Source organism: Perna viridis, chromosome 15, assembly GCF_037379345.1.
Source record: "Perna viridis isolate PV_CMFRI_1.1 ecotype Kerala chromosome 15, ASM3737934v1, whole genome shotgun sequence".
NCBI classification, from domain to species: Eukaryota; Metazoa; Mollusca; class Bivalvia; order Mytilida; family Mytilidae; genus Perna; species Perna viridis.
This window is the reverse complement of record NC_142459.1, coordinates 8,436,088-8,461,074: the sequence shown is the minus strand read 5'-3', so window position 1 is coordinate 8,461,074 and position 24,987 is coordinate 8,436,088. Positions and strand designations below refer to the sequence as shown.

Here is a 24,987-nt window from a genome sequence, read left to right as displayed (position 1 = left end):
GGTATCTTTCCCAACACGGTGCACCACTATGGTTTGCGGTCAGGTTTTCCGTTTTATAGCCTGACAACCCCAGTATATAACACGCCAGGGGTACCCAATTCCACCACCTGGGGCACACATCCCAGTTGTTCTATGGACAGAGCGCCCTAGCCCCCGGCTAGGGTTCTGATCACAATTTAGTCGCCTTTTACGACAAGCTAAGCGCTGCTGCAGGCCTATTCTTTTAACACCCGGACCTGCACGGGGCTATTTTTAAAGAATTTTGACTCAAATAAATGTGTCACAGCCACCAGGATGATAGTTATATTGAAAATTTAGCACTTTAGTCAATAATTTTATACCCTCAAGCCAATTAAAAGTGTACGCAATCATATATTTTGCAAACATATGACATTTTTAAAGACTTTTGACTCAAATTAATGTGTCGCAGCCACCACAAGAAAGGTTTAATGAAAAATTAGGCATTTCAGTCATTAATTTTAGACCCTCAAGAAAATTAAAAGTGGCCGCACTCATACATTTTGCAAGAATATAATATTTTAAAAAAAATTTTGACCCAAATTAATGTGCCACATCCACTATATGATAGTTATATTGAAAAAATAGCATTTTGGGCATTAATTTTAGACCCGCATATAGATAAAAATGTGGGCACTCATACATATGCTGGAATATGACATTTTTAAAGAATTTTGACAGAAATATATGTGTCACAGAAACCCACATGATAGTTACATTGAAAAATAGTATTTTAGTCAATAGTTTTAGACCATTATGAAAAATAAAACTGCTCGCACTCATACTTTTGCAGAATTTTTAGAAGTTTACTTAAATACAGGTGTCACAGTCACTAATATGAAACTAACATTTTTAATTTCTACATTTTCTATATATAAGACAATGTAGGTAAATTGGAAGTGTTCATACTCATATTCGTTGCTAAAATGACATTTTGAAGAATTTTGACCGAAATAATTAGGTATCAGTCACCCATTTAATGCTAAAATTGTCAATTTTAATATTTTTAGAATGATTTTTTGTGACCCTTATGTTATTAAAAGTAGCTTTCACTCAAAAAATACTTCGTCAATATTGAACTTCGTGAGAATTACCGAACATCTGAAAGTTATCGGTTACCACTTTTACTCTTAGAACAGAAACATAGACCTTTAATTTTATAATTAAATGATTTAATTTAATTTATATCACAGGTATATGACAGAACGTAAAAAATATACATGTAAACAATGATAATTTTGGAATGATGAGTGACTGGACCGTGATCGACGAAAATTGGAACACGAACAACATCGAGTGATTGTGTGATCACGACGAGCTCTACTTATATAATTTGAAATTAAATGAAAATTTTGAATTCAAGATTTTTTCCTAATCGAATTTGCTAATTGACATTATCACACAGTTTCATTTATTAATCGCGGACTTCCTGTTCTAAATTACGTCACACAGAATGGAATGATTTAGTGTCAGGAACTGTCCAGGTGTATGGCAGTTTAGAACAGCTTTTCGTATTTTCCTTGTCACGACCCATGCAGGACAGTTTCTTTTAGGCTCTGTGAGGGAATAGGGCAAAATGTGTCCTGACCCAGGACAGCTTCTGTCAGACCCTGTCAGAATCGCTCAGGATTTCTGTTCTATTTACTGTCGTAGAACAGTTTTCCTGACAGATTCGGACAGAATTTAAGAGAGGTTTAGAAGTGACCGCAACTGTATATCAATTCTGATCTTCGATCTAAATTGATAAAAAGGATACGCACAACATTTCGATCACTTTAGACATTTATTCGTCCAAGCGAACCTATTATAGTGAAAATGAAAAACAAAGTGCCTTAAAGTCTCCACCCACTAAAGCTGGTCCTGGCGTAGTAATCGCTTCTTAGATTATGACAGGCATTTATGGTGCGAAGGTAGACTCTGCTTCCTTTATTAGCCCGTGTAACGACGACACCGGTAGCGGAGTCGTTGTCGGAGTCGTGTTCTGAATCGGGGTAAGTGATTCCAATTACTGACGAGTCGAGAATTAATTGAAAGGCGCAATTTTCATGTTTCGCAACGACAGTCCATGTAAAAACGTAAACTCCAGATTCTGGAATGGTGTACATGTGGTTCGACGTTAAATATCCATTCGACGTATCCAGAATTTCTACGTCAAAGGGGACGACATAGTGTCCCTGGTAAACGTGCAAGGCGGCGGGTGTAGATGATAGATATACGCTGAATGCTATTGGGTCTACGGAATCCAAACGTTTATCTGAAAGTAAACAGTGTCACTAGGACAAATCACTCACAAACAAATAAAGCCATCCAATAAATAAATTCATTATATCACCCTTTCCACCATATAAGGCGAAAAAAAATGATCGTGAACTTCGCCAATTCTGCACAAGTACGGAGATGGAAGTTACTAATGGTAGATGTACTAGAGTTGTACGGCTGATCGCTATTATTTTAAGTACTTCTCCGTCTAAGAATCAGGCCAAATGTGTATAAGGTGTGGAACATAAAAAAAAAAAATACACAGAGATTTTATAGCATTATCCAAGTATTTATACCTCATAATCTCAAGAAATTACTGTCAAAGTGTTTGAAAAGTTTGCCTTTTTAAGATATTGATAGGTCGAATTTAGTTGAAATGCACTAAGAAAAAATTGCAGGAAAATTTTCTCGAATTTTTTCCTTATATAAGTAGCCAGAAAATATCTTCGTCACGAATGCTTCAGGTTCAGTTGTTTTCTAGATGTACTTGAATATGTTTGAGGCAAAAAAGGCTAAATTGAGAACAATGATGTGTCACTCATTGCCTGATTCTTACACAGAATGGTACTTAACACTTAAAACGGGTCTTAATTATGCAATCAAATGAATGTTACAGTCATTGAATTTCCCAGTAAATGCTGTCTTGCGATCTGCATGATCTGGTTTTCGTAAAATCACTGAAGTTTATGTTTTAGGTGTAAACCCCAAATAACATTATTTGCAATGTGTAAATGAAATTAGTAATATTTAGGTTAATAACATCTTTCATATGCTTTTGTGTGAATATCAATGCTGAATTTATGTTCTAAATATTACCCAAAAAAAATATTAAAAAATATTTTGATTGTGAAGGATATGGGCGCAGATGATTTCCGATTACCGCAACCCAATAGCTGCCCTATACTTTTTTTCCGACACCCCTTTTTGTTTATTTTTGGGTTAATTTATTGCAAAATTATTTGAAATTTGTAAATGGTAATATGGAATCCCCTCCCCGTTATAAATTTATTCACCCCTCCCTGTGATAGGGAACTTGAGTTCGGTCCTACATATACATTGTAGGTCGTAAATTTTGTAAAGTTAACCGTGTTCTCCTTTCACAAAAGCATTACCCATTTAATAAAAAAAATTGAAAGCAAATAAATATAAACAAGAGAAGATCAAACCTCTGGCTTGCAAAGATCCCTGGTTCTTGCATTCTGACTTCAGACTAATAAATTCTCCCTGCAAATCTCTCAGCTCAGAAAGAAGGGCGTTGAACTCCGCACGGCTGACGTTGCTGTCGGAATCGTAGCAGAGTGTTCCAATGAATAAGGCAGAAATTAATAAGAAAAAGAATACTTCCATATTGTTTCTTGGCCAACTCAACAGCGATTTCTTATCTTGAAATAAAAGAGCACTCTCGATCGGCACTTCCTTGTAGTTGTCTGAGAGTGGAGTGTAAGTAGAACAATAGATAAAATAGTTAAGATATTGACACTAAAACCGAAATTGAACAAACCCAATGCAATTTTAAAAGTACAAGGACGGCCATGGTTATAAAGAGGAACAGAATATTCATGAATCAGGGACAAAGACTAGACAAAAAAAAAAACAAAAACAAAAAAAACAGGCATAGCACCATAATTGACCAGATTTAACTCCAAGAATGCACACGGAAACTGAAGAATAAATGAATACCCCGGACTTAAATTCACTGCATAAAAACTGGGAGTATAGACCATGTGCACCGGTAGGATTAGCTTTCATCTCCTTTGGTTGAAACACCAATCGAGTTGATCGTATGAGGCAATATTTTCAAACTGCGACTTCGATAACAAATTAGTTCTGTTCCTAGCCTAGCTCGCCGAGTGGTCTAGGGCGCTGGACTTCGTGCAGGCGGTGTTGCCATAGATGTCACAGCGGTACGAGTTCGAATCCAGCGGAGGGAACGATAAAAATTTGCTTCGCAAATTTGACAGTTCTAACTTCGTTGGGAATTTTTCAGACCCTTCTAGATACATGTAGGTTACTAACGTAGCCAAATACCTCAGCTTGCTAATGGTATCAAGAAAAATGCACCAACACTTACAGTTTTTTTTTGCAAAATGCAAAGTATGCTCCTACCCTACCGAATAACCGTTTATGTACCAGTCCACATAAAATTCAGACAATGCCCATGGTAAAGTGATTCGTGGTGTAGAAAAACCCATTGGACCAAACGATGCTTTTTTGGTCTACATACGCTATATCTATATGTGACAATAGTAAATTCTGTGTTTAGATCTGTACTTTTGAGAAAATTACACTTTAACTTCCCACTAAAATCAACCAAATCAAGAACAATAACTCTTGAATAGTGCTAATTTCATGTACAATCTAAATATATTTTATCTCAAAAGCACAACCCCCAAATGAGAAATTAAGACCGGTTATGTGATCAGTAACGGTTTATGAATAAGAAATTGAACTGAGTTCTGTGGGTTTTTGACGTGCATAGATTACTTCCTGTCTGATTTTTATTAAGACTGCTACTTAAAAAGACATGTTTCTATCTCCAAACAGATTGAGTAATTTTGCTCCTATAAGAATGGCTAATCATAGAATTTTCTGTTTATGTAAATGTGTGACACTGGTAACTGTTTAACTATAGACTTTGAAATCATTTAAGTAAACTTGAACATCCAGTTTATACACATAAACAAGACAAGTACTTGTAAAAAAAAACAATCAAACAGGAATTCAAACTTGATCTTTTTTTTATGATACTCAATAACTATACAATTTGAAGAAGATCCTTTAATATCTTAAAAAGTTATCATCAGGGAATCCTCAGGGAACATACAGACATATGGACACACAACCTTTTCGATGGTATGACGTGATATCTTGCCACTTTGTGTAGTGGGGTTTAAAAATGGGTAATGAGGCCTTAAAGTGATATGGAGAGTCTGAGAAGTAACAATTCATTTTAGTTAGCCTTATGGTAATAAACTATTAAGAATTAAATAATCCAACACAGGTAAGTTTTTCCGGTTTTATTGCACATCCTTCACTAATACAAACACAAGACACTTTCAACATGAAAATTCATATAAAACTATTGCATAACTTTTGACAGAAGTTCCAATGTCAATGACTTAGGCCTGTGAATTGATTCCTTGAAAAAAAAAATTAAATTAAAATTTACCAATTTAGTAAATGTAGACTGTACATTAAAGTAAATTTAAACATTTGAAGGTAGTCACAAACTTTTATTCGTCACACCTCCTTTTTGATTGGTACATGTATATAAATCTGGTAGACCTCATGGACTACCAAACCAAATTACTTCACAATGTTTGTCAATATTTCAAAAATGGCTAATTCCAAATTCTGCTGCAATTTCATAGACAAGAGACAAAAAAATGCTGATATTCAGGGGTCAATCCAGTGATTTTGATGTGGGGGTTCTAAGCTATTATTTGCTCAATTTTGCCAGAATTCAGTGTGAAAAAAAAAAATTTCCAACAAAAAGGGGGGAAGTCACCCCCCCGGAACCCTCCCATCGGATCTACCACTGATACCTTTTTTCTTTTCTTAAATATTAATACCTAGAAAGATATTCATTTACACCAACTTTACTCAAAACATGTACTGACCATATTTCAATGAGCACAAACCAATCTTAAACCTTTTGTTAAACTAAAAGCTGATTGCTGAGTTTTGTAATACTAACCATGATCAGTTTCTTTTATAAAGAAATTATGCAAACATTAAAATGTTACATGTAAATGGATGTGGTGTCAAGAAAAAGAATAATGAAGTTTTGCAAAATATTATCATGGATACTAGTAACTATACAATGGGTTATTTATCACCAATTCATTGAGTATAGGTTTGCCTTAGAGTCATGCAGAGTCTGAAAAGTCCTTATTTTTGCCACAGCTAACTCTTTTTGCTTACTATACATGTTTATCAAGTTGGCCAGTAAAAAAATTGTAATTTGACAAAAAAAATAATTAGGCCCTCACTTTCAAGTAAATTTTAACCGATTTTTAAAAAAAATAATTCCATTACACCCCAACACAACATGCATCTAGATGTGTGTATTATTATTTTTTTTTATCACAGTTGTGACTTTCTAAAAGGTTTATCATTATTTAGAAGGTTGACCAAAAAAAAAAAATTAAACTTGCAATCTTCTATTATCTACATGATTCTTGGGTAAGCCTGTACTTATGATTACCAGAAATACAAAAAAATGTTACTTCTAACTATTAAGACATGATTAAACATTTTAAACTTTAATGAAAAAAATTCTGTTGTTAATATGATAAAGACACAGTCGTAGTCCGAACAAACACAGCACTATTTCTGATGATCGAACATATCCATACACGCCTCCATCAACATCCATACCGAGTCCTTGTCACAGATCTATTCCCTATGTAATAAAACAAACAATCCCAAACAGGCTAATATCGCATACTGAAATTGAAAAAGAGAGAAATTATTAGATTGCAAGGTTGGTTGATAGATGATTATGGCATACTGAAATTGATTGATTGATTGTTGGGGTTTAACGCCCGAGCAGCAATATTTCAGCTATATTCAGACGATGAACATGAAATGGATGATAAAATGAACATGAAATGATGATGATGAAATTAAAAAAGGGAAGGGACACTAGGATAAAAGGGTCAACAAAATTTTGATCGCCACAAGATAAAAGGTTTCTACTCCTATCAAATACCACAGCAGGGTTCTTTAACATGCAAGGAACATGGCATCTTTCCCAACACGCTGCATCACTATGGTTTGCGGTCAGGTTTTTCATATTATAGCCTGACAACCCCAGCATGTAACACGCCAGGGGTACCCCATTCTACCACCTGGGGCACACATCCCAGTTGCTCTGTTGGCAGAGTGTCCTAGCCCCCGGCTAGGTATCTGAGCACTATTTAGTCGCCTTTTACAACAAGCTTCGCGCTGCTGCAGGCCTATTCTTTTGACACCCGGACCTGCACGGGGCCAACAAAGAGAGGATTATTAGATTGCAAGGTTGAGAAGAATAGTAATTAGATTGTGAGGTCAATTGATAGATTGATTATGGTTTAACATCCTATGGCAGCTATTCAATACAATTTTAAAGTCTTTGGTGTGACTTGACCTCCTGCACTCAAGACGACATTTATTAGATGGAACCTTATCACAACATGAATTGTATTATAATGTACTTATAATAAAACATTACGATACAAAAGTATATACTTTTGCAAAGTTCTAATTTTTGCTATTTTGCTGATGGTCAGGAAAGTGAAATATAGTACAAATGTGTCTACAAAATTGATTTATAACACTATAAAACTAAAACATGTTAAAAATTGTCAACTGCTAATAAGTTCACTTGAAATAATACATGAAAATAAGTACCACAAAAAAACAATCTTATTGACTCCTAACTTAACAGTGGAAGCTTAGATTTAAAGTAGTAGTCTTTGTAAGAATCATGCAAAATCTTAAAAAAATGTGATACACCCCAAAAAGGCTACATTTTTTTATTTCTGTAATTAATTTGTTTTATGGGCCTATATTATGAGATTTGTAATCATCCTGCTCTTAGGAGATAATCCACCTTGAAAATCCAACAGTTTCTATTGTATTTTAGTGTCATTTACAGAGTTACCTCTCTTAATTTTGAATTCTACAGGGCATTCTTTATGATTTTTATCTCATATGAACAAGGGTTATATGAACAGCCACATGTTACTTTCTTTTTACTGTCACATTGTAAATAAAATATCAAAAATAAATTATGTAGGCTTTCCAACCATGTATCACACTTTGCATGATTTTTAGCTGGAGTGCTACTTAATTGCCTTGACACACTATAAAGCTAGCATGTATTTTAAAAAAAATCCAAGACAAGTTTACTGTGTCTGAGTCACTTATGTATTTATTTATAATATGATGAATTGTATGTAGTTTTTAAATATACTGCAGAAGTTTCTAGCTGAGGTGTAATTATAATGTACTTGTCAAAACAGAGTTATTTCTCTTTGTACAGAAAGACCTGCATACAAGTAAAGGATTTTGTCTTGAATCAATAAAAATGTACATGTATGATCATTAAGGAACATCTATCTATTTTTATAACTCCGCAAATACAAGGGGTTAAAACCAGCCAGATTTATGACAAGGATGCAGTCATTAGTCAACATTAACAGAGTTCACCAAGACTGATTTCCCTTGGTATTTTTTCATTTTTCATTTTATCACGCTAGACTTTTTATAATAAGACTTCTGGAACAGGGTTATGTTGCTGCATGACTGAGGTCATCACTACAGAAGTTTTAATGTCGTCATCATGATCTTGTGTACTGTTACGGTGTATCCATCTGCGCCATGTAAACTGATTTGTTCAACGTGTTATAGTTTTCCTTTCCTCTTTCGTCTTCCTTGGATAGAATTTTTTATGACCAACTCGGCGGGGGTTTCTAGAAAAGCAGAGGATGCTTTCCCTAACAGTACACCTGGTCCATGCTCCCATTTTTTTGGGAGTCCGAGTTGCTCATTTACTTTAGTTACTTTGCTTGCAACATTTTGGCTCTTTTATGTTCTTTGTTGTGTCTGTCTGTTTTCCATGTCTGGTCTTAGTCCCTGGACTACATTCTTTAGATTTCCACTAGAATCTTGGTTTCCTTGATTACTCTTTCAAGTAAAAAATTATCCGAACAAAATAATAGTATAATTCAAAATTAAGGGAGATAACTCTGTAAATGACACTAAAATACAATAGAAACTGATCAAACATCTCTACTGCAAAATTCATGAAATGATGATGAAATGAAAAAAGGGTTGGAACACAAGGATAATAGGGTCGACAAAGTTTGATTGTCACTAGATAAAGGGGGATGGGTAGGGTCGTGCAATTTAGCCTTCTGTGGCGGAGCGCAAAGTTTCCTACTCCTATCTAAGCCAGCTCTGAACAAATAATGCTGAAATTTTGTCAGTCACAACCGACAGAAATAACACTTCATGAACTCTTACTTTTCTTACCTTGAATTTAGGATAATCATTCATCAAAATAGTAACAATTCCCACATATGGCACAAATCTGTAAACAAAAAGAAATTAGAGTGAAATACCACACAGATGTTTTAACAAGGTCAACAAAGAGGAAATGGGCAATATCTGAAGTAAATGTACAGTAAAATAAGAATCGTAACGGTAAAATCTGGATTTGAAAAAGCGGAAATCTGCTAAAAAACGGAAGACAATCATATCTGATACCAAGAATTTAGAAGTTAGGCCAACGAAAAATATGGAGTTGCACATGTCTGTCATGCTAAGAATACCTCCATTTTTACAGGAAGTTGATATTGGACAGCACCCAAATACCTAACAGTATGTGCCCCATCTATAAAAAGTTAAACACCAAATTTGAAATCAATCCAACCACTGGGAGCGGAAATAATTGTGAATGATGGACAGACATACTAATATATCACCAACTTGTTGAGTGGTGGGAGAAATAATCTTTGTACTCTGTCATTCCATCTTCACCGTTGAAGGTGTTTCATTACCCATTTAAATTGCTCACTGTAACAATAAAATAATCACCAAAAAAAAAAAAATAAAAAAAAAAAACACCGCCCTCAAATTTTTTCTGGCTATGAACCATGTGAGAATCCCCCTTATCACTTTTGGGAATAGTCAAAAAGTAAAAAAAACTGCCTGATTGGTTTTCTTAGAAAGTGGCCAGAGAACCACAAAATAAACTCTGAATGGCCTCAATTATCATTCATGAGAAAAATATCTCCTTCCTTTTTTTTGATATCACAATAAAATGCTTTCCACAGGGCAGTTTAAGACAACCCCAGAAATCAAACCCTGACCAGTCGGGGTCCATGCCATTCTATGACCACAAATTTTGTGCAGTCTTATAAAAAGTCTTGCTTTATTTAACAAAAACTTTCAGAAAGTGACTAGTTTATTTTTGTGACTATAGCAGCAGCATACAGTGATACAGTAAGAGTACATATTCTTTAAAAAAGAATTCTCATCAAAAAGCAAAGCAGAAAGACAATAATTCTTTTAGCAAATTCAGAATTAATCATTTTTTATGCAGCATTTTATGTATATTCTAATATCTGTTATCAACAAAATGATTTATTTTCAACTAATTAATATATGCATACATGGAAATATCAGGGTTTCAAATAAGTGTGGATTCAACATGTGGAATCTTCAATTTTTTACCTAAGACCTTGCCTAAGTCCTAGACCTTCAACCCATTTCCTAAAAACCTTGTTGATAATTTTGGGTTTTCCTAAACTGGACCATTGATATGGAACTTGAAAAACTCAAAAACCTTCCACTCTTGAATGTGAACTTGAAACTCCTGAAACATGCCAAAATTATTATTTTTACTTTTTTTTGTCATGAACTGAAAAATCTGTCTAGTTTTCAAATTACCAAACAAACCTGTGTTAAAAAAAAATTTTTACTGATTGTGTACCATTAGGTTAAATTAAAAGTGTAAACATAACTCATGTTGAATTTTTTGAACACCTACCCTCTAGCTCTTCCGACTACATCTTTTTTCTCCAACCACAGCTGTCCAGGGGCATATAACCCTCTATCATCAACAGAGTTGTTATCCCCCTTTGTTAAAAATTTAACTGTACCGTCTTCTCTAAAAAGAATATAAAGTACTTGAACATAGTGATTTAAGAGCTGTGTTGAAGCCAGGGATCGACACTAACAGTTGTCCAGTACCATCCTAATTGTGGAGAGGACTACCTGAATATTTTTCATGGTAGTCCTATGGATATCAAAATTTTGCCTTATTTTTCGTAAGATCTAAGAAGAGAACCATCATTTATGTTTGGGGACTACCTGTTTTACCTCTGAAGTAGTCCTGTTGACCACCAAACAAATGCAGTTAGTGTCACTGTCAAACCCTGAAAGCACACAATACCCCCTTATTTAGTATTAAAATCAAGTCACAACACCAAAACAACTTGAAAACTTTGATCAACAAAATGATCTTCTTTTTCAAAAACAGTAACATAATCATTTGACCTAAAATTTAAAAAAATCCCTAAAACATTTCTACTGTAACGGGCAACATGTGGAGAAAAGGGTGAATATACCATATAATTATATATATATATAGCAGTGATTTATCAAATGTTTTCTGTGTAATAATTTTTAATAATTCACATGTGAAATACATTGGGTAATTTCACTCAGAGGTTCTACATCCAGAACGTCACATAACAAATATATCAATCCACAGATTAAAAATTAAAAGATTATGCTGTAAAGAAAAAGTATATAATATAATGAAGAAGAAAATATATATAATATAAAGGAATATCAATTGTCAAGGTCACTTGAGGTCAAATACATGTAATTTTCACAATAATGCAAACCAACCACCTTTTAAAAGAATTTATTATATAGATAGCAGTGTCTTTTCGAATGTTACAAGTGTAATAATTTTCAATAGTTCGATCACACTGTGAAATAAATTCGGTAATTTCACTCTCACGTTTTCTCCCGCCAAAACATCACAACTTTGATATCGATCCGCCAATCACAGAATTTAAAATTCATACTGTAAATATCGATAAATTATAAAGAAAATCTATATACCTGTAATAAATAGGATAATAACCAAAATATTATCACACGTGCCCAGAACACTTGAGGATTTAACTCACACTTGTTAAATCTAGGCGTTCTCCAGCACGCATGATAATACTTTTGTTATTCACAATTTCCAATTAATTATCCTATTATTCTCTATGATTTGGTCATTTTTTCTACTTACTGAACAGCTAGATATTTGTGATATTACATCATGGATAATGTGATGTGAACTAGCAATATGACAAATTTGCTGTTACGACCCGTTGTTGTGTGTTGTTTGCTTTAAACCCAATTGGTTGAAAGCGACAGTTTGACATTTCTTACATTGTTCTATTGATACCATTGGTGACATCCCTATTGACACCACTGGTGACATTTCTATTGACACCATTGGTGACATCATAGATAGACTTGACTGATAGAATTTCGGTCATGACATTTTCCGAATATCTAGTGGCAAAAAGATTTCAGAAGAGTCATGGAGAAAGTTAAATACTGCAAAATATCAACTCGCATTATCTAATTTCAACATCATTACTCCAAAGAAATTAGGAAATTAAAGTTTGCTTTTGCCTGCAAAAAAATCTCCCCCTCATCTCCAGAAACTAAGCTTAAAGGGTACAAATTCAATAAAATTAAGATGAAATCCAAATTTCTCAATAATATGCACTTCAGTATTAAGTTTCCTTACAGCTACATTTATACCAGTTTCAGAGGACTAACAGTTTAATGGACAGATGAGCAGACAGGACAATTACATGTAATACCTCTCCCTATTAAAGAAGGGGAGACATTATAATATCTGACTTGCCTACCCCATTTCTGACGAAAATAATAAGGTGCACCCCCAAAAAAAGTAATTTAATGTAAAAAATAGTAAGGTTCATTTGTTGTTACTAAAGGCTGATTTTATGGACAGAATAAAATGGTGGATTAATATCAATATAACGGGTCACTATTTTCTTCACGACTTTGTTTGGGCATAGCTTTTTCATTAGTTATTTATACCACAAATTATCAGTGGTATAATAGTTACGGAGTAATATATAAGAAAAAGACAGAACCAACCCCCCCCCCAAAAAAATCTAGAAATTGGAACATTTCCAGAAAGTTTGCCTAATATTAAGGGCATCAGATAGCCTAAAAAATAGTGAGCCTTTAGCTATAATATTGATCAGCATTCTTACTTTTCATGAACCTTGAGGACTCTGTGTACAATAGGAATATCTCTGCCTTCAACTTTAAATACAACAATTTCTCCAACACGGATAGGTTCTTCTCTGTAATTTGTCAGGAATAACAAATCTCCTCTGTGAAAAGCTGGTTCCATACTACCACTGTAAGATATCAAAATATTTAAGAAATAATTCATGAGGGTATTGTGTTGTTCTCATATACAGAATGAAATGAGCTGTGTCTTTATATTAGACTTTTTAATGATGACATACTTGTGGTATAAAATACGAATATAAAGGCCAACCTGTGCGTTATTGATTACTATACCATACTTATTATGCATTATTTTCATTCTAATATGACAAAAAGACTATTTCTGCATCTGATTTGCCAAGGAGTATAATTTTGAAGAAAAGCTTAAAGAGCTGTGTTGTAATTGTGGAGAAATCTGTCTTCTATTTCGATTGCATGAAAAAAAAACAGGTTTACAGCAGATTTTTTTTGTATCCATTGTGTTATGACTGCTAGGCAAATCTAGTTACAAGATGCCATGTTATTTTAGTGAATACATGCTACATGTACAACAAGAAAAAAATGCCACTAGAAAACACAGATTGCCAAACTTGCAAATATAACTTTTCACAACCTACCCTATAACAGGAAATTTTTGTAGGTGTGTTAGTTTTGGCATATACATATATTAGCAGTCGGTCTAAAAACACATACAAAATTCTGTAAAATGTATATTCTTGGCTTAAGTACTTAATGCATCATTAAGCATCTGCCAAATTAGAAACCCAAAATATTTCGTACAACTACACAATGCATTTGCCTCAAAATCACCAAATTCTACACCCGCCAAATAGTACTCAATAGTCATGCTGTTCACAATGTTTACTTTTAAATACTTACAGGAACACATGCAACAGGTTTGGAAATTTGCTGAAAACGTTATCATCCCAGATGTTTATTCAAGTTTCACATATTTTTTTGTACATTGGCTAAATTTACACCTGATTAAACAACTCACCTGAGAACAACAACAATAGGACTTTCACTTCCTGTAACGACCATCAGACCTTTCCATATCATCAGCGCTGAGGAAACAATCATACCAAAGTTTAACACTTGATAGTACAACTGAAAATAGAAACGTATATGGTTCCATTGATCAATTTTGAATCCTGACTTTATGGATCCACAGTAGGGGGTAACGACTCATTAGTGCCTCATACATTTGTAATCTTTTCAGGTAAGATCTGAAAATGGATATCAGAACCAATTTTGTGATTTGATATAATTCTTCTAACTATCTTAACAAAAAGTAAAAAAAAACAGGGTATGACAGATGGAAATTTTGTTTTTCACTATGAAATTGTTTAATATACAATGAAAGCACCACAGATTTACTGAAACCTGTAAGGATTGAAAGTTAGACACTACCCAATGGGCCATAGACATGACATTGAATGTGTCAATTTTGTAACTTTTTTGAAACTGAATAAAAATAACACTAATGTGTTCTATCCATAAAAATTGTGATTCCAATTTGATCAGCAGACAAGAATCATGATATGAATTTGATGGAGACATAGCAGAATCATTAACTTACACTGTACTTTACACCCATAGCCACTCTCCAGTTTTATCAACAATGTGTCAAAGTTCAAGAGAAAATAATGGAAAATTTATCATTTAAAGTTACACATTGCAACTACAGATTTTAGTGGGTTGTTTTTTTAAATATCAATTGATTAATTTCCAATGCCTATAATGAGGAATGTTAACACATGGCTCTGTCCAAAATGATTACTGGGTTCAATAAAAAAAAAATTCATGTTAAAAAACTGTAAACAGGATGAGGTGAATTTGATTTTGACTAAACATGTAAATCAATTTTGCAAAAGTGGTAAATGACATGAAGTCAATTTTCTCTAAAAGGGGACCTATTATATATTCCCCTTGCACTTAAAGCAAATGCTTTCCTCATTATATATGAACAGTTAAGACAAGTTTGAAATCATCAGCAGGCCTTTCATTAAGAGGCAGTACCAGGTACTTTTATCCCTCTAAAGTTTTAGGCGACCTCCTAATTTTAAAATTTCATACATTATTATAAAAGAAAATGATAAAAAGTACCTCCTACAAAACGAAGGGTACCGGCATTGCAAAAAGTTAATGAAACCCTTACATCAGACAACTACCCTGTACTCGAGTGTCATTAAGACATTCACATATGTTAGGAGTTTCTGAGCCTCAGCATTCCAGATGTTCGTGCATCGTTAAGACATTTTGCAACATATGGAAAGCTATGGACAAATAATTCGTGTTAACCTGTCTTTTATTCATCCGCCGCACATCGTCCAGAAAATCTGCTTCCATTAGACCAAACATATTGAAGTTTTTAGTTCGAAACAATATTTCCTTGCCGGTCTTTCAATGATGAGTTGAACTCTCGTTGTGCGTGTTTACTTCCGGTGAGACCAGAGAAGTATCGTCAATTCGGCTCTTTTCATAATCGACTCTTATTACAAGGACGAAATGCATAGATCTAACTCTTAAATTAGATCAACAGAAAAAAAACACAGGTGCCAGACAAAACTAACGAATAAAAAACCTTGTAAAAGTTGAAAAAAAATACGAAAGGAAATAAGGGACCGGCAATTTTCATCTTGTAAAAAAAGGGGAGGCTCACAATCAGATCTCCATATCACATGTTGCTACTTATGATGTGTTTATTATTGTACTAATATTTTTCCTTGTCATATCGCATATCTTTTCCTTTATATGATGTTCAGGATTAAACTTTGAATAAAAACACTTCTTTGAACTTTGATTTCAGTAAAAAATGTAATTTGTAAAAGAGATTGCCCAAATAGGGAAAGAACGACGCAACTTAACTAAGTGCTACAAGAAAGCAGAAATGTAAGAACAGAAGGCATTAAAAGAACTTACAGATGTTAAAAGTGAAAGGATGAGAACACTGAGCAATATTTGAGAGAAACCAATATTGACCCAGATAGAGATAACAATCTTGGAGACCAACACTGATTAAGAAGCCCAGAAAAGCCATCAACAGAATTTGATGATAGAACTGAAGCAGCATGAGTAACGTCTTTTAAAGAAGGCGAGAGCAGTTCCAGCACCAGCCCCAAATTGCATTACATATAGAGCATATAAGAACTGTCCAAACATTGCAAAAGAACTATATAGAGACTCATTGAAATTGTTTGAAGAGAAAAAAAAACAGTTACCAGAAGAATGGCTAAAATCTGACGGATATTTTATTCCAAAGAGCTGAAATAGTTCAGAACTATATCCCTGCTTAATGTTTAGGGAAAGGTTTGCCTAGCGATCTTGGTGAAGCGTGTCACAACACATTTGCCCAAGAACAACTATATTGACACCTCAGTTCAGAAAGGAGGAGTACCAGGAGTACCAGGATGCTAAGAACACACGCGTTTTAACGAAGATCAAAGAAACCAAAGAGAACGAAGGCAATCTGACTGTGCTGTGGCTAGACATGGCAAACACTTATGGAAGTACATGTATTCGACACAAACTAGTAGACCTGACCTTAGAGAAATATCATGTACCAGAAAGAGTCAGAGAAATGATGCAACACTATTTTAGCAACTTTTAATGGGGTCCACGGTTGCAGACTACGCAACAACATGGCAAAGGTTAGAGGTAGGCATTGCAACTTGATGCACTATATCCGTAGTACTTTCTCAGAAGCAATGAACCTGCTTGTAAAATCAGCTGAGTAGATTAGTAGAGGACCTGTAATGTCATCATGTAGCCATTCAAACACCAACAAGAGCGTTTATAGATGACATATGACGATAACAGCTAAGTCAGTTCTGGATGGCAAGTGGATGTTACAAGACCTTGGAGAGCTTATAGACAGCAAAGTCAAGGAGTCTGATATTAAAGAAAGGAAAGGTGCAGGACAGAAAGATCCGAATCATAGGGGAGACAATCCTAACAATCATGGAAAAAACAGTTAAAAGCTTGGGCAAGCGGTTTAGAGATTCCTTGAATAACATAGCAATTTTGGAGGAGTAATCAAGGAACCAAGGTTATAGCGGTAACCAAAAGAATGTAATCCAGGGACAAAGACCAGACATGGAAAACAGACATACACAACAAAGAACATAAAGTAACTAAAATCATACATACAAAGTAACAAAAGCAAGTGTGCAACTCGAACTCTACTAAAAACTGGAAGGATGAACCAGGTGCACCGGTAGGGTAAGCGTCCTCTGCTTTTGTAGAAACACTCGCCGAGTTGCTCAAAATAGTCAAGTCCTGGGTAGACGAAAGAGGAAAGGAAAACTATGACACGTTGAAGAAATCAGTTTTCATGGCGCAGGTGGATACATCGTAACAATCCACATCGCAGAATTCGAAAACCGTATTCATACAGTTTTTTCGCAACTAAAATTTCTTCTCATTAACGATAAAAACTGCACAATGAAAAAAGAGTGGGTCAAATGGAACTTAGGGAAAAAAATGAACATTTTCATTGAAAATGAAGTACGAAATGAATATTTTTTAAATTTCTGTCTATTTACCAAGGATAAAATTATCATTAGAATACACTAGTAAAATACAAATGTAGTTTTAAATCAATATTTTTATAATGTAGTAATATATACTTTTATGCTCTCTACATGTAGCATAGTTCTTATTTTAAATCAAATAATGAAGAAATTTCATCCAGTCGAACATGACTCGAAGTAGTCATCTTGGGTTTTTTTACTTATTCAAATATGCGATAAGAAGATTGACATTGCATTGTTCCATATCGCTCCTTGCACCAATCCTCTGCCTACATCAGCCTTCAAGCAGAGCTCTCGGGCTTTACATAGAAGTATCGAGTTGAAATACTGGAAAAATAGTATTTAAATGTACCTGAGTCAACGAATTCGCTTATCTTGTATTTTCTTCTATAATAATTACAGTATTCAAAACAGTCACCAACATTTAACTGATTGTGGGTGCTTAAGTTACAAGAAATAATTCATGGAAACTCCATTTTATCAATATTTAACTACGGGCTAGCTATTTATGTGGCCTGATTTTCCTGTAAACAAAAGCATGGAGTGAATTTACTAAAATGATAATTAATGTTTTGGACATGGGTAACAACAAAATTACCGAACACTAATCCGATCCATAATCAAGTCATGTCCAAAATAAATCTTAGAAAATAGACATTACACCTGCGGAGTAGCTGGTGCCGCAATGGTCCTGACTTGGTACAGGCATTTCAAACGAAATTGCGAATAAATCTAGGTTTTACAGCGCCAGCCCTCCAATATACCGACGGAGATGGTATAGCATTTAAATGCTATTGTGTCTTAGGTCATATCAGTACAAAGAATAATTTACAACAAGCAATCGCCCCGTGGAGGTCCAGGTGTCAAAAGAATAGGCCTGTAGCAGCAGTCTATAATACGTAAAACCTGACCGCAAACCATAGTGGTGCACCGTAATGGGAAAGATGCCACGTTCCTCGCATGTTAAAGAACCCTGCTGTGGAATTCGATACATCGTTTTTTTCTTGCAGAAAATATAAACCCTTCTATTTTTCTTCAGAGTAAATCTTCGATATTTTCATAACAAAATATAAGGACAAGATGAGTTTCTGTTCTTGTTTTCTCAATGACCTGTTCTGCCATATTAATTCAGGAAAATTGGACGCTTCTTTTTAATTTCGAATTCGACCTCGTGTTTGCAAAGCTCAAATGTATTTTATCTGGGACCAGGCATGAACTGAAGTCTGAACCGCCCATCAAATTCCTTATCTCGGATGATTCCATTCCCGAGTCTGTGACAATGCAGTTACATGTATCACTTTTCGTAGTATCCATCTTAAAGAATCCTGAGTTCAAGAATCGAATTATATACCAATAATCGAGAAGTAAAGAATTCTCCTTAAGAAACCGTGACTGTCATGACGAAATGGGAAGTTTAACCCCGTATGAAACAAATACATAGATGAAAACGAGGAAGGTAACAGAAAGCATAAATACTATTATTCACCAACAATCAGTCAAAATTTCAGGAATGCAGGACCAAGTTAAACAGTAAGATCAAATTGTGAAACTTCTAGAATAACCAGAACAATACCCTAATACGTATAACCTCTTTAAGATTCAACAACGTTTCTGTCTGTTCCTATGTTATAACATTACCAAACTACCTTCCGAAAATAGTTTTTGGACGTTATATAACGTCGTACTCATTATGTTCTTTGTAAGTCGATACTTCTGACCATACAACCTTCCTCTTTTCATTGAACATTGATAAGTAGAGATGTGCCTCATTGGCTGATGTAGAGTAGAAGCTGACTCACACGATGTTCGGCTACTGAACGATGTGTCATACAAATAGTAAAGAACTTCATGCGCGTCTTTTGATTTCAAGTAAAATTCACGCCTACAATTGTAGTTCTTTTCCGGATTCATTTTAGGTAAAGTTGCAATCATTTTTACACAACGCCTAATCTGAGTCAGAAGACTTTTTGTTTCATTTTAAAGGGGATTGTAGTTGTGTCTGCCTGCGTCACTTACTTTTCGCGCTCAATAGTCATCCGATAAATGCACAGGGAATTGCGCTATCGAATACTCAACACGACTATTACACACGAAATATTGAAGGTATTTATTGCCAGGCTGTGTCTAATAGTTAGGACAGCAGTCGAACCTCGTTAAGTTGAAGGAACCATGCAAAAATGTTCGAGTTATCCGAAGTTCGAATAATTCAAGGTCGAGGATAAACCGGAAATACTATTATTTTGGGCAATGATTGGTTCTACATTTACATCATTTGTTGTGCATGTACATGTACATGTACTTCACTTTACACGATACTAAGTAATGTCTTGCGCTTCATATCGGAAGATATTTTTTTTGTATGTTGTATATCATGTTTGAAATACTGAACGACACCGAGTGTTTTAGTGAAATTTCCTTCTATTTTTTTCTACATCAAAAATGTCATAGTTCATAACATGCTGCTTTGTTTTACTAACAATTATCGTCAAGCCATGTGCTCTACATTATTACGATACAATTTTAAATTCACTATCGAATGTAGTCGTTGAAATACACTTACTATTTTCTTTTTGATGTTTCATTAAATAGTCAGATACCATTACAATTCATCTGTATTTTAAAACAAATATCAAAATATCCGATATCACTGTTAGTGTGTTAGTGTAAATTTCGATTTGTTATTATTAAATTCGTTTCTTTTCACTACACTCGCAATTTCAAATTAATCAAATACACAAATCAAGCCGTAAAGAGTGTCAACAAATTAATTTTAAAAGCCACGTTTTTCGGTTAAAAACACACTTCGATCATGGTTTGCAATAAAGAAATCAGTTTTCCGACTAACTGTCGGAACTGATTTTTTTCACGATGTATGATAGTTAAAGAACGACAGCTAATTTGTAATGCCTCTATATGGCAGCCATTTTAAAAATGAATGTGATCATATTTTGCAATGGTTGCAATTCATGAAACTTGCCTTAATTAAGGCTCAGCTATCGCTATCAGGAAATCAAGTTCGGTATTTTTCAAAAATAAAATTCTTATGTATCAATCATAACAGAAACATTTTTTAAGCAATCAATATAAACTTATTTTGAAGACAAGTCATTACTGAATACATGCAATTGTACACCACAGCCTTTCATATACGTCATATTAACATGAAAAATGCGTCACATTTTGTCACGTGTTTTTTTCTTTCATGTGTGCATATGTAAGGTGATTCAATGGAATTATAAAACCTTAACAATAGTAATATTCGTGATTCAATCATACAATGCAGATGATACTGTTTCTTAAGAGTAAGTCTCCGTAGGAATCAAGTAGCAGGCCCAGTGAAACATGGTTTAAAAAAAAACACCATTTTGAAGTTTTAATTTGACTTTTTGCACCATCACAATCAAGAAAAAAACAAAATTCAGTATAATTTAATTGAAATGTACTGAAAATGAACATTTCAAGGAAAGATAACTCTGTCAAAAACGTCATTTTTCTAATATTCTATTGAAAAATGTATGAATAAGTCCAGTGATGCAGAGATCAATTAATGGTCTTTTCAAATAACATTTCTGTTTTATGTACCAACGAAAGGGAACAAAGGATGAAGTTTTCTATTTTATCGTTTTTTTCTTGCAGAAAATATAAGCCCTGCTCTTTTTCTTCGGAGAAAATCTTTGACATTTTCGTAACAAGATATAAGAACAAGATTAGTTCATGCCCTAGTTTTCTCTTTAACCTGTTTCTGCCATATTAATTCAGGAAAATTGCACCTTTTTATTTCAAATTTCATCATCATCTTTGCATAAAAATTAAATAGTAGATTATGCTTTATAATGTTATATGTTGAGCATCAAAATGGCTACTAAATGCAATTTGAAAGATTTTAGTTACTTTATGTTCTTTGTTGTGTATGTCTGTTTTCCATGTCTGGTCTTTGTCCATGGATCACATTCTTTTGATTACAGCTATAACCTTGGTTCCCTTGATTACTCTTTAAAACAAATTGGATTCAACAGAATTTCTAAAAAATACAATAGATTATTGAATTTGAATGATACAATCCGCACTTAAACATTCGCAAGAAATATTCGTTGATCGTCCGTTTAAACAAACACACGAAGTAAGACTTCATACATTTGGTGCGACAAATCAAAATGAATTAGATATACAGATGACTTAATCATCATTAAGCCATATAGTTTTAGGCAAAATAAATTCTTGAAGACTGCGAAGAAAACATACTATTTGCTATCACGATAACCAGTCGATATTAGTTAGAACAAATATCGGTTGTCAAGGTATGCATAAATTATGATTGTTGTCTATTTTACCGGCAAATTTTAATTAATTCATGATTGTACCTAGTATACACAATGTAGAACATAAAAAGACAATTTATCTGATGATTTTCACGAAAGATTTTGAGTGAAATGTTAACTTGATTGTCTGGTGTTCCTTATGCCTTCCATACTAATATTTAAGTAGCACTCCAGCTAAGAATCATACAAAATGTGATTCATGGGTAAAAAGCCTACATATTTTTATTTTTGATATTTTGTTAGAAATTTCATAGTAAACAGAAATTAACATTCAGTTTTTCATATAGCCCGTGCTCTTGGGAGATAAAGATTATATAGAATGCATTGTAGATTTCAAAATTAAGGGAGATAACTCTGTAAACGGCGCTCAAATACAATAGAATCTACTGGATTTTCGATGTGGATTATCTCCTAAGAGCAGGCAGATTTGAATGAATAATTACACATTTTATAGTACAGGCCCATAATACAACTTATTAATGTACAACAAAGAATTATCAAAAATATTTCAGTCTACATCAAATTATATCACAAAACCGGGTAACTGACATGCATATAGGATCTGATAAATATTCTGTTGAAAGTACGACAAAATATCAAAATAAACCGAGTTGTTCATAAAAAAAGTCAAGTCCGGGTTAACAAACGAGGAAAGGAAAACAATGTGTCTTTAATTCATAAGGATCAGTTTAGATGTGTTCTTCACGCTTCAGATAAAAGCAAGAAACAAGTTTACTATAATGACATTTTTACACCCATAACCAAGGCCATCACGGAAAAATATTCTTTGGTAAATTTAAAACTCTAATATTAATGATAAAGAGAATTGTGAAAGTCTACTTGGAGTTCACACGGCTCTAGATCGGTCGGCACTGCAAACAACAAATACAACGGGTACTGCCAATCGCTAATTGAACTTTATAACATATACAATTATAGGCGGGATCATAATCCCGTTACAAAGTGATTCACCTTCTAACGTAATAACTAAAAATCCAGAATTGATTATTTTTTTTTTTGTTCCTCTCTGAAAAAAAGGTTAAAGACGTAAAATATGAAGTTCATATATCAATTATTTCCCGTTTAGCGATCATGATATCATATCTATAAAAGTATTCAGAGAGACTCTGGACTGTGAATAATGAATCTAAACACATTAAAATCCGACGAGTTGAGAAACTCTTTTGAATTGAGAATGGAAATTAGAAAATCCGAAATACAATTATTCTCTAGTTAAAGTGAGTGGTGGAAAACATATAAAATTAAGCTGAAATCCGACACAATTTATATAAGTAAAGGACTGAACAAACAAAAAATAAAGGGGAGATAAAAATAATAGAAAACAAATTTGAATCTCTTATATCTAAATTTAATGACTCAGATGACGAAAATGAAAAAGGTTATTAAAATTGAAGCGTCCATTAAAAGTTATTACACTAAGCAATATGGCGCTCCAAAAATCCGTTTAAGGGTGAAGTGGCTTGAAGACGGTGAAAAGCCTATTCGATTCTTCTTCGATCTAGAAAAGAAAGAGAGCAAGAAAAGTTATGAGGTAGCGTCAATTGTTCAGACTTAAGCTTTAAATCTGATACAGGTGACAATGGTAACATGTAAAACCCATGTGAAACAATATTTAAAATAGAAATCTCGATATCGATTACCAGTATGTCTACTGTTGAAACCATTCGATATTGAAGAAATTATTGTATTTAGTTACAACACTATGCTGCACAAGTTAGCAGAATTTTTTATTTTAGTTTATTACCAAGCTTACTGTATGAAAAGTGTAAGGCGTCATAATTTTATTATCTTAATAATCCAATTTTTGTTAAAAAACGTAGATGAAGAATTTACAACCACTGCCTATACTTTTGAATGGGAATTTTGGATCTATTCTCGTGATTTGACAGGGCCACTTGACAAGACTTACAAGCTTTTTACTTGAACTTTACTTACAGCATGAACGGATCCTTTTTTCACCAGTTGCTGAAACAGGGACAACTGGTGAAGTTGAGACAACATTTGCAACTGGAATCGGAAGTCTTCTATTACTTCTCCGTATGTGACAATACTTACACAAAATTATAATTTGATAATTACGCTTTGCCAAGTAAGTTAAAAGCCAAAATACTCGTCCGGTATAGCACAAACGTGAACTTCTCCAGGTAGGTGAAATGCCAACATGTCCACCTTTATAGCACCAACAACAACGTACGCTTCGCCAAGTAGGTTAAAAGCCAAAATACTCGTCCGGTATAGCACAAACGTGCACTTCTCCAGGTAGGTGAAATGCCAACATGTCCACCTTTATAGCACCAACAACAACGTACGCTTCGCCAAATAGGTTAAAAGCCGAAATACCCGTCCTGTATAACACAAACGTGCACTTCTCCAGGTATGTGAAATGCCAACATGTCCACCTTTATAGCACCAACATCAACGTACGCTTCGCCAAGTAGGTTAAAAGCCGAAATACTCGTCCTGTATAGCACAAACGTGCACTTCTCCAGGTAGGTGAAATGCCAACATGTCCACCTTTATAGCACCAACATCAACGTACGCTTCGCCAAGTAGGTTAAAAGCCGAAATACTCATCCTGAATAACACAAACGTGCACTTCTCAAGGGAGGTTAAATGACAACATGTCCACCTTTATAGCACCAACAACAACGTACGCTTCGCCAAGTAGGTTAAAAACCAAATACCCGTCCTGTATAACACAAACGTGCGTTTCTCCAGGGAGGTTAAATGAGAAATTGTCCAGTCTGTATAAAATGGAGAAATCAGTGTAATAATGTTATCTTTTAAATAAAAGTATAATTAATTTAGTTAAAATTTACAGATTCAATATTAAAGAATCTAAAAAAGAAAGAGTTGTATACTTAAAATATTTGTTCTTACAAAAGCAATTATTTCTCATATCATAACGTACAATCAGTTCTGTGGAAGACTTATTTTTTGAGCGGTAGCAATTTTCGTGGTTTTTATTGATTCCCCTATTAAAGTTAAATTTAAATTTATCGTTAAAA

The 24,987-nt window shown here is 34.0% G+C and overlaps 1 protein-coding gene and 1 long non-coding RNA gene across 2 annotated transcripts; both read right to left on the bottom strand.

The window, feature by feature from the left end:
* Positions 1–1,782: 1,782 nt before the first annotated feature.
* On the bottom strand, positions 1,783–4,195 carry LOC148596810 (uncharacterized). Its single transcript, XR_015919203.1, has 2 exons — positions 3,444–4,195; positions 1,783–2,272 (listed from the first exon to the last, which is right to left on the bottom strand). It is a non-coding gene; the product is annotated as an uncharacterized LOC148596810 (long non-coding RNA).
* A 1,084-nt stretch (positions 4,196–5,279) lies between these two features.
* Positions 5,280–15,531, bottom strand: LOC148596809 (signal peptidase complex catalytic subunit SEC11A). The gene is made up of 6 exons (XM_088563594.1): positions 15,409–15,531; positions 14,105–14,214; positions 13,086–13,235; positions 10,817–10,936; positions 9,298–9,355; positions 5,280–6,726 (listed from the first exon to the last, which is right to left on the bottom strand). Exons 1-6 carry the CDS (start codon positions 15,466–15,468, stop codon positions 6,676–6,678), a joined length of 549 nt encoding a protein of 182 aa, XP_088419720.1. The 5' UTR covers positions 15,469–15,531; the 3' UTR covers positions 5,280–6,675.
* Positions 15,532–24,987: the final 9,456 nt, after the last annotated feature.

Coding starts and splice junctions, on each gene's coding strand:
- LOC148596809 (XM_088563594.1), bottom strand. CDS start 15,468: ATGTTTGGTCTAATGGAAGCAGATTTTCTGGACGATGTGCGGCGGATG. Junction 13,236..14,104: donor CCTATTGTTGTTGTTCTCAG/GTGAGTTGTTTA, acceptor GATATCTTACAG/TGGTAGTATGGAACCAGCTT. Junction 6,727..9,297: donor ATGATTATCCTAAATTCAAG/GTAAGAAAAGTA, acceptor TTTCAATTTCAG/TATGCGATATTAGCCTGTTT.